General features: G+C 40.1%; 1 protein-coding gene across 1 annotated transcript in view; it reads left to right on the top strand.

Moving 5' to 3' along the window:
* LOC108799365 (rho guanine nucleotide exchange factor 28-like) overlaps nucleotides 1-11017 on the top strand; it is a 100000-nt gene that overhangs the window by 23340 nt on the left and 65643 nt on the right. Inside the window, exons 5-6 of the mRNA XM_018571228.1 lie at nucleotides 5840-6032; nucleotides 7837-7948. Of these exons, the coding sequence (XP_018426730.1) occupies nucleotides 5840-6032; nucleotides 7837-7948 (305 nt within the window). The remainder of the gene's footprint in view (nucleotides 1-5839; nucleotides 6033-7836; nucleotides 7949-11017) is intronic.

Raw genomic sequence — 11017 nt, 5'->3', positions numbered from 1 at the left:
AAAAAAAAGTACACCTCAACCTCTGCACACAGAATATGCACAGAGCTAATACTTTGCATGGGGTCTAGGGATAATTCACAACCAGCAAATTGTTGAGACAATGGGGTTGATTTTGACCCGATACCATCCAAAATTTCTCTTAAACTACATTTAATTATAACAATCAATTTTAACATACAGATGTTCTAAACAAACCTGCCTTTTCCCATATCTGAGCATCTTTTGAACAGTTTACTGAACAATTTGGTTTATACTTGTGTGTTTTATGCTGGTCACACCTTCAATGGAACTCTAGTCATCAAGTTCTGTCGGGATTGTATGGCTGTCCTTGTCCCTGTTGGGGACATTTCTCCCCATTCCTTTCTTAGTGAAAGGGAGTAGAGCTACAACAATTATTCGATTAAGTCGATTAAAATCGACGATGGAAAACGTTTTCCATCGTCGATTCGTCGGCTGAAATTCAAATTTCCCGCTCGCCGCTCACGCCTGCCGCTCACGCCACGCCCACGTCACACCCACGTCGGTTAAGCCACTCACGCCACGCCCATAGCAGCTATAGAGGAACAACAAATCCCTGCAATAATACATTAAACACCCTGTAAAATGTATTATTGCTGGGATTTGTTGTTCCTCTATAGCTGCTTCTGCAGTGTGCCGGTGTATAATACATTGGTATTCTGTAGAGCTGCAACAATTATTAGATTAAGTCGAATAAAATAGATGATGGAAAACGTTGTCAGCGTTTTCCATTGTCGATTCGCCGACTAAAATTTTAATTTTCCGCTCACGCCCGCCTGTTCGCGGCTCCATACAGCCATGCCCACGCCGCGTACCTGCCCACCGCACAAGCCGGACACGCCCGCAGAGCACGCCGCCGCAGCGACTCACAACGGTTTAGAAACAGGTAAGGGAGACCTGTTTTAATGTTTCCTGTTTTTAAAAAAAAAAAAGCGGCACACTGTAGAATACCACCAGCTATAGAGGAACAACAAATCCCAGCAATAATATATTAAACACCCGGTATAATGTATTATTGCTGGGACTTGTTGTTCCTCTATAGTTGGTGGTATTCTCCATTGCGCTGTATAATGTATTATTGCTGGGATTTGTAGTTCCTCTATAACTGGTCAGTGGTAATCTGCATTGCGCAGTATAATCATTATACAGCACAATGGAGAATACCACCAGCTATAGAGGACTACAAATCCCAGCAATAATACATTCTATACAACTCAATGCAGAATACCAGCAGTTACAGAGGACTACAAATCCCAGCAATAGTACATTATAGTATAATGTTGTACTATTGCTGGCATTTGTTGTATTCCTCTATAGCTGCTGGTATTCTGCATTTCGCCGTATAATCATTATACAGCGCAATGCAGAATACCACCAGCTATAGAGGACTACAAATCCCAGCAATAATACATTATATACAGCGCAATGCAGAATAACGCCAGCTACAGAGGACTACAAATCCCAGCAATAGTACATTATAGTATAATGTACTATTGCTGTATTCCTCTAAAGCTGCTGGTATTCTGCATTGTGATGCTGTATAATGTACTATATTGCACACCACACTTTTGTTTTACTTCCACCGAGCAAAGCTTGCTCCCGTGATGGACTACAATCTCAATAGAAACTAGTAGTCCATCACTGGAGCCTTTTTTTTTTTACTGATTAATCAAACTTAATAATCGGCTAACTAATCGATTATGAAAATAATCGTTAGCTGCAGCCCTAAAGGGAGTTGATGCTACAAAATGTGAGCCTTGCCTTTTTTATTTATTTAGTTGTATTGACAGTGAAAAAAGTTATTGATAATTAGTTATGATTAGCCATTTAGAGCAGAATTATATGAACACACATCATTCCATCTAAACAAAAAGTTCAGACACGACCTAAACAGGGAGCACAGTGTAATTATTAAAATAAATGAATAGATAAAATGAAATCAGATAGGGAAATCTTGTAATCATATCTGTGTGTACACCAGAATGACACTATTTGCACACAGATCAGGAGAGTCTTGCAGTGACCCTCAATCACTCTTGGGCATTTGCTTTTTTGGATATAAAACCTTTAGAAAGGCATTTGCAGGGTGCGGGCTATTAGTCACGGTTACCTGAAGCACTTTGTTCTGTGACTGAACTTCTCTCATTACTGTGACACAAATATGTCAGGGATTTACCTCCATGGTGATAGAAGTGACACCAGAAACAAGTCATTAGAAGAAAATTGCTTCAACACTAGTGTAAACTGCTTTCAGAGCAGCATCTTGCTTCACTTAAATGGTTTTTCAGCTGTGCTTCTGTTTCATGGCATGCCAGTTGGTTGGCTTGAACTATCTTGCTTTGCATGTAATGAGTCTATCTCATATATTAGTTTCACCTTTTAAGTTGCATTAGTGAAATAAATGAACTTTTGCACGATATTCTAATTATTCGAGTTTCACCTGTAATTGGCCAGCACACAGTACAACACCATACAGCTTTCCTACTGTTGGATTTTTTTTTCCCTCTCAGATTATTAAAACAGAGCAACAAATCAGATTGTGTCTTTCATATAAAAAAGCAATATGGTTGCTATGGACAATACCCACCTCCTTTGCTTTGGTTTTCTTTGGTCCAGCTTTCCAGAATGAGCTGGTTACCTTTTGCCTACCCTTGTATTAGTCCACCAAAGTTGGCTAGTGAACGTTAAATAAGCTCAAAACCTGAAAGATATAGTTACTCAAAACACGGCTTCTTGTATGTCAAAATGTTTTCTAGTGTAGAAACATACAATAACACTACACTAATGGGTCCTCCTCAAATATCCACTTAAAATATTTAGACATGAATGTCTAAATATAGCATCGATTCCCCTGTCTCCATTGCATCTATTCAAACGTTGCACAGTTCCATGTGCATAGAAAGAAGTACCGTATTTGCCGGCCTTTAAGACGACTTTTTATACTTAAAAACATCCACCAAAAATCGGGGGTCGTCTTATACGCGGGGTGTACAATGTGAACCTATAGCTCGTTATGGCCAAGCTGGCCCAAAACGAACGTCCCTAATCTGTCAGCCCGCTGGATGTGCGGTAATACTGTATGTGCGGCAGCTTCGGCTACATACAGTATACCGCAATGCCAATCCGAGCAGGCTTTGTATTCATTAATAGAATACATTGCTCGCCGTGATTGGCTTAGCGCGGTATACTGTATGTAGCCGAAGCTACCGTACATACAGTATTACCGCACATCCAGCGGGCTGACAGATTAGTGGGTGTATTTAAACAAAATGGCTGGTAGACAAGACGCCATAATGGCTCCAGCAAGAAGAAGGAAATATGAAGCCTCGGAAGGGGGTTAGTCTTATACGACGAATATAGCCCAAAACCTATGTTTTAACTAGAAAATCAGGGGATCGTCTTATACACCCAGTCGCCTTATACCCAGTCGCCTACCACTGTAATGATATGTATTATTGTTTGTGATATGTCGGCCTTGCAATTGTAATCCACTGGAAGTGTGTGTCAATGTTATAATAAATTCTCCTTTTAGAAGGCAGTGTGTTACATAATTTCTGGCTTCGACTTGCACAGTGCCATTAATTATATTTAACAAGAATGCAGTAAACCTTTTGAATGGATGAATGTTCCAATGATCCTCAACATAGTCAAATAAATAGAAAGGATTTTCAAAAGGGGATATAGTAGATTAAGCATGCACTTTGTATAATCGGTAACTCCAAGATACGAATAATGACAGACACGGCAGTCCTTCAGCCTGGGGAGCTGCCAAAGTGTATCTTTTGAATTCTCATGAATGGCTTAGTGGATAGATATACCACACACAGTACCCTCTCTAAAAGGTAAACCATAAACATTGTACAGTGATGTCAGATTTGTAATGCTTTCTGGACAGGGTGGTATCTCGGGGGCAAATTTTCTTGTAACTTAAGGGAACCGTAGGATCATATAGTCCTGCAACAGACACCACTATATGCATCTGCACTGTCAACAAGGCAGACGTTTACAGAATGGAAGGTGAATTATATCAAACTCCTGATGTGTCCATAATTGGGAAGTCACATATCCAGTGCACTCCATACAGCATTCAGACCCAGTCATCAAAATGTGAAATGGCGGATGGCACCATTTCCGCTTTCTCTTTGTGACAATGATGTAGCCTGTCTTTTAATCTAACCATGGTGTGCTGGTGATAACTTGTATTGGGACCTAATTCGGAAGAAAATCGTAGCAACAAGACAAAAGCGTTTAATGTTCTGCATCCAATATCAGCGATGCAACAAATTCTACACTGCAGGAGTGTACAAGTCAAAAGTCATACTCCATTGGGGAGACAACTTAAAAGATAAACAAAAAGAATCAAGCTCACCGATTGTGGAGAACAAAGCTGGTATAGCTCAAACCTATATCCCAGATGGTGTCCGCATATAATTCAAACTAGGCCCAGGCTGGCCCAAAGACCACATGCATGTTACATGTTCAATGATAGATGTCAGAGGACCCAGTTGGAGTGGCGCCACATGTGATCTAATGCGTTTCACCGTAGTTTTGACAGACGGGTGTGGATGCTTACAGTACTGGATTGTGAGCTTATTAGCCTGAGCTTAAAAATTGGGTTGATTTACAGTCTTATTTGTAAACATTTTTGGAAAGAAAGTAAATTAGGAAACTGGATACACCTCAAGAATAGCATTTTCCATGGGATTCTGGGACTCATAGGCGGCGCCCCAATGAAGTTGTGACAACCAGATCATACCCTTGGGGCATGAAGGGATCTTTAATGGATTGGTTGCAACTTCATTTTGCCAACAGTGGAGCTCCTCCCCTCAAAACAAGCTTTGTTTCTGTTATTTAGATGAATTTGATAGATTTGGGATGAAAAACTGGAGATAAAAAAAATCTTAACATGTTGTTTAGTTTAAAGTAACAGTAAGTCATTAGTTGAATCTTAAAAATGCAATCAAGTTCCTTAACTATTAACAAAAATGAATCTTATTTGTACATCTCACTCTTACAAAAATGTATCTTATTTGTGCATGACTCGGCTGTAGATCCTCAAATTATCTCTGAATTCGGGGTGACACTGTCCTTTCTGGAGGGTCGCTACTTTTGTTCCTCGTGGTCCCTGTGTGTGTTGTAAAGTAGTCATCGCTCCAAGCTCATTCCTGTCATGAACTACAATCTCACATTTAGTTTACTAATTTGTATTGCGATTATAGTCCATCACGGTGGGTACTTTACAACACACACAAAGACCATGAGGAACAAAAGTAGCCACCCTCCAGAAGGAAGGACAGTGTCAGCACCAATTCAGAGGTGATTTGAGGATCTACAGCCGAGTGATTTACAAAAAAGATACATTTTTGTTAATGGTTAAGGTCCTTGAATGCATTTTCAAGGTTTAACTCCTGAATTTAGTGTCACATAAACTTCAGTATGCTTGAGTATTTATTATTGCTTATTGTGTTTTGTTTGTTGTTTTAAATCCTCTGTTTGTGGATTACCTATGCGTCCAAACTTTCCAACCTACCAAATGGAATAGTGACAAGAAGGTAGAATTTGTTTTAGTTTTATTTAGGTTGAATTATAATGTGTGTGGGGTGCTCATATGACTGTGCTTTATTTTTGACCAGAACTAATTTTGTTTTCAGCATGTTAAGTAATCTGCCACTTTATTGTGTTTATAATATAATGTATCTGATCGGCAGTGACTTTCAGCCCCCCAAAAGTTGTTATTTTCACTGGTTATGTTGGCAGCTTTGTATGTGTTACATGTCTCTTTATAATTACATGTTTACACCGTGACATCTCCGGTTTGCAGTTCCAGTTTAGATGGTCTTGATGCAGACAGTGAAGGAGAGGGCACGTATAGCAGGTATGACAATTCTGGCTGTTCAGCTAAAGAGGACTCTTCTGGCCTTCTTGGGAACAGCGGTGATGAACTGGACTCCCCCGAGACTAATCCTGATTTCCAAATTAGACCAGCTGGAACTCTACCCTTCGCACAGAGTAAGGTATTGTCATTCACATCACATGCTTTCCTTCTGTGAGTCTTCACCCAAGAAGCAAAAACATTTTATGCCAGATTAACAGCAGGAACAAACATGCAATGTTACAGAATAAATGCCTTTTTAAGTAATGTATCCAGGCAAATCAAGCAAGTTTGGAAATATAGCTTTTCCCCTTTTTCATTACTCGCACAGTATTTTTAGACCTTAACTGAAATCATCAGGATCCTGCTAAAGTACTTTTGATGATTGCTGTCTACAAACACAGGAGTCTCTGTACAGGTGAAACTCGAATAATTAGAATATCGTGCAAAGTTCATTTATTTTACTAATGCAACTTAAAAGGTGAAACTAATATACGAGATAGACTCATTACATGCAAAGCAAGATAATTCAAGCCGTGATTTGTCATAATTGTGATGATTATGGCTTACAGCTCATGAAAACCCCAAGAACCCCAAATCCACAACCTCAAAAAAGGATTGTACATAGAACAATATCGGACCTCTGAAAAGTACAAGCATGCATATGTACTCAGTACTTGGTTTGGGCCCCTTTTGCAGCACTTACTGCAATTACTTTTGCACGATATTCTAATTATTCGAGTTTCACCTGTATGTGCGTTACCTGAAAAAAGGCATATCTGGGATCTTTTTATGCAATCTTGTAATTTGCTCATAGGCTAGGGATCACCTTGGCGCATGCTTGTCTAAAAGTGAAAGTATATATAAATCCAAATTTTTTTTTTTAATATGATGCAGCTTACAAATCCTTATATGTGGTGGCAGCTTTTGTTTTCTTTTTATTAGGCTTTTTCCTCCTTTATTTTCACCTGATGATCTGGCCAGTGTTGTATTTTAACTTCCTATAACAGACCAAACTGTCCAGCAAAAACAGATAGAGGGTTGATACAAATGACTTAACGCTGGCAAGGGTTCTTACAATGGTCAGCTTTTATTCATATATGTAAAACTTTTATCCCAAAAGGAAAAATAAACTGTTGTTGTAACTGCTTAAAAATTGTTAGAATTGACTAATGAATTCAATTAGCTAGCTAAATCTTCTAGTGCATCTTACACCTAGCCTCACCACAGGTTGACAATGTTGCTATCCAAAGGTGGCTCCATTGCTCCTGCATAGAGTGAAAATAAAGAAAAAAACAAAGACTAAAAAAAAACAAATGCAGCCACTGCATTTAAGGATTGGTAAGCTGCAATATATGACATTCTTGGTTTTGCGTTTATATACGCTTTAAGGGCGTATATGTTTCCAGACCAGACTGTTTCCGGACCCAAAATGCATCCCAATGTATCCCTATGCTATTTCCGGCCACTGTTCCTCCCAGCACAGTGCATTCCAGACCAGACCAGACTAGACCAGAAAAATACTGATTGTCCTATTTTGTCTGGTCTGGAATGCACTAGAACACCTCAAAACGCATCAAAAACGCACTTTAACACCATTTTAAGCTAAAAAAAAATAATAAACTTTCACGGCAAAATCGATGTAAAAACGCAATGCACTATGTTCCAGATCTGGTCCGAAAAATGGTGCGAACCCAGGCTAAGTGCAGATAAAAGATTTTAGCGTTTTCGTGCCGCGTGGTCTTCTGCATGGAAAACCGCACGGGAAATGCAAACGCTATGTGTGAATGGAGCCTTAAAGAAGAGCCTTTGTGACTTATTTTTTTTTCAGATAGGCGATGACAAGCTAAAATGTTTAGAAATATGTATAAAATAAAAGGGTGGGGAATGCAAAGGGTGTATATATTCTTGACCCCGAAATAATAAAAGCATATTTTGTTTTGCAGGACCCTTTAACCTCTGGTCTTAGATTCCGCTCTTACTCTTATTCCTCTCCAAAAAATTTCCTTGGGAAGCCTCGCTTAACCCGTGACCTCTCCATTGGTGATCCTGGAGATGGTGAGTATATATCACTACATTGCTGCTACACAGTGCTACTCTGCTGATATGTGGTGTTGGATTTGTTTTGTAGTTGAAGTGTATTTAACTCAAAAACAAAAATGGATGCAGCTTACTAGAATTAAATGGCTGCATTAGTTTTCTTTTTTTCAAGCTTTTTTTTCTGTATTTTCACCTGGTTATTTTGCCAGACACACACTTAAGGTGCCCACACACTTTACGATAATCGCGGGAAATCCCGCGATCGTACGATAATTGCAAGGTGTGTGGAAGGCGTGCGACCATTTCTACTGTACGGTCACACGACTTTTGTCTTACGAACATGTTTGAAAACCAGCCGAGAATCGTACGATTTATGGCTGGTTTGTGGCGTGCCCGTAAGATGATTGCCGCACGGGCTGGTGTGCGCAAACGCATACTGCCCGTTCAGCATTGCGGTCATCGGAAGCCCGCCCCTTAGTGGGGCGGGCTTGCGGTTATCGTAAGTAGGATCTGCCTGTCCAAGATGGGCAGTTCGTACATTTTTTTTAATGACCTTACAACCATCGCAAGACAATAGTCTTGCGTTGGTTGTAAGGTGTATGGGCACCTTTACAGTCCTAGGATAACAACACCTACTCTAGATAAGGGTAACAGAAAGAATCACAGACTCTCTTCCTACTCATAGAGATAACTCAGAGCCAACTAAGAACAATGAGCTGAAGTTCAACTTATCAAACAGATATAACAAAATGCTTTTAATTGTATGTTTGTTAGAGTTTAGATACACTTTAACTGCACATTATTTATTTTGTCACCAGTGAGTCTGAAACATGGTCTAAAGCTGGGAATAGACAACCCAAATTTCAGCCATTCAGTGAGACAGAGAAAATCGTTTGATTCCTCCATCCAAGCAGCAACAGCGTGGGTGGAGAAATCGCCATTGTATTCAGGGTACTGCTGCACCTGCGGGCACTTTCAAGGTCTAAATACTAATCTATTATAATAGACCCATTGAGGCTGCCAATGCTGCCCTCTTCTACTTGAAATGCTAGTTGCCTGGTTGTCATGCTGACCCTCCTTATTTAATAATTTTAGTCACGGGCCCTAAAAAAAGCATGCATTTAGGGTTTCCGACCTTTCGAAAAATATCCTAATCTGCATACATGTTTTCGGTCAGTGACTCCGAAAATATTGAAGCCGGAGGGTCAGCATAACATTTTTAGAAGGAGGCTAGCAGTGACAATCCCAATATTTCTTTCCCCACAGCCTTGCGTCAAATGAGTCTTTTGTTGTCTGCATAAATTCAGCATTTTTCCACATGTTTTTTAAGGGTTTAATCCACACAGACACTCAGGCGCATTACAAGTGGGTCACATTCACCTTATGAGTTTATTATTTTATGATATAAGGTGAAAATATAGCAGACGCTGAAATCTCCTCTGGTTGATCTGCTGGAGTCCACAAGAGATGTAAGATGCCAGAGGATTGGGCAGATTCAGAGTAAAGACAGCCCTGGGTAAACCCCAAATCACTTCATTTGGAGCATACGCAGGGCTGAAAACTCTCTCAGCCCCTGTATGACAGCACTGAGCCAACCATAAAGCTCCAGTACTGTTAAAAGCTTCTCAGAAGTATCGGTTATTTACGTCAGTCACGAAAGCTGAGTGTAATGGGGGGAAAGCAAAGCAAAGGTGAGGATGGATGTATTATAACTAGTGATGAGTCTGGGCTTGGTGTGAACCGAGTTTGCTAGAATTCATCAAAGTCCGCTCAAAACCTGACTGCCACCCACTCCTTCGGACCCAATCAGTTACAGTGAAACACATTCTCTGCCCTGCAGCTATACGTCACAACGGGGCAGGGAACATCTCTTCTGCAAATTCCACCACTGATTGGGTTGGAAGGAGGGATTGGCGGTCAGAGTTTTGAGTGGGCTCGGGCAAACTCTGGGGAGCTGGAGCCAAGCCCAACCTCATCTCTAGTAATAAATAACAAACCTATTGGTTTGCCCTACATGAAAAAACGAGTTAAGTAATGTTTATTGAGGCTGTCACATTTGATATATTTTTGGTATTCTATTAAATGTAGAGTTTTGAAGATTAGACTGGAGGCAGGGTAGATAAGCTATTACAATGACTTTACCTAACTTAATAACAACTGTCAGATGAGATATCAGCCACACAGGTAGCGCATTGTTTTCAATGAGTTGGATAAATAATTGACTTGCATTGTGAGATGGATCAGTAAAGCACAAGCACTGCAAAGCAGAGCCTGCATATGCAATAAGTCAATATGGCCGCCCTGATATAAATATATGAATGCAAATGTTAAATAGAAAAATGATCTTTAAAACATGATGACAGACATTGAAAAGATTATTTAAAGCAGCCATAAACCTTTTATGAAATGGTGATAGTGTTTACTGTGCTAAGAAAGCTTGTAAATGGTGGGCTTGGTAAATGCTTTACTGCCTGGACGTTCAGATGCAAGGCTTCAAAAGTGTCTTTGGTAAGGCTTTCTTCCTGCTTGTAGATTGTGTGTTCAGCGTCAGTGGTCGGTCACTACTTCAGGCACTTTCACTGTCTAAATCAGTATCTCTCCTTCACGCTGGTAGTAAGTAATGCAATGGTGCCTTGGGATACTAGACGTGGGTGTGCTGCATGAGTCTAATAAGCAAAGACAACCTGCGAACTGTCATTCGCTGAGGAGCTACAAGTTCCAGTATGTTCCATCTAGCAGTTCCTCATGGACTGGAAGGCCTCAGGTTGGCTGATCTTTTTCTATAGACGCTGGAAGGAATTTAAAATAACCATGTATATTGTACTGCATACTTCCACCTCTACATTTTCTTAACATACATATTCTTAACTGATTTGATAACAATAAATGAAGACTGAATTGTTGCCGTCAGTGAACAGTGTTTGAACACCACCATCTTTTGGAGTGTTTTATAGGATCCCTGAGCTGAGAGATGTATGTGGCTGCCGTTGTCTTCTTCCGTGCTAATTTCCTGGCTGTATCTGATCTGGTTGTTTTGATACTTTACAAGCAGTGCTGGGACAAGGTCCAATGATCACTAATTTTGAA

This window comes from Nanorana parkeri, unplaced genomic scaffold, assembly GCF_000935625.1.
Source record: "Nanorana parkeri isolate BGI_ZX_2015 unplaced genomic scaffold, ASM93562v1 scaffold1705, whole genome shotgun sequence".
Classification (NCBI taxonomy): domain Eukaryota; kingdom Metazoa; phylum Chordata; class Amphibia; order Anura; family Dicroglossidae; genus Nanorana; species Nanorana parkeri.
Note: the sequence above shows the minus strand (reverse complement) of the source record. Positions and strands in the feature narration are given on the sequence as shown.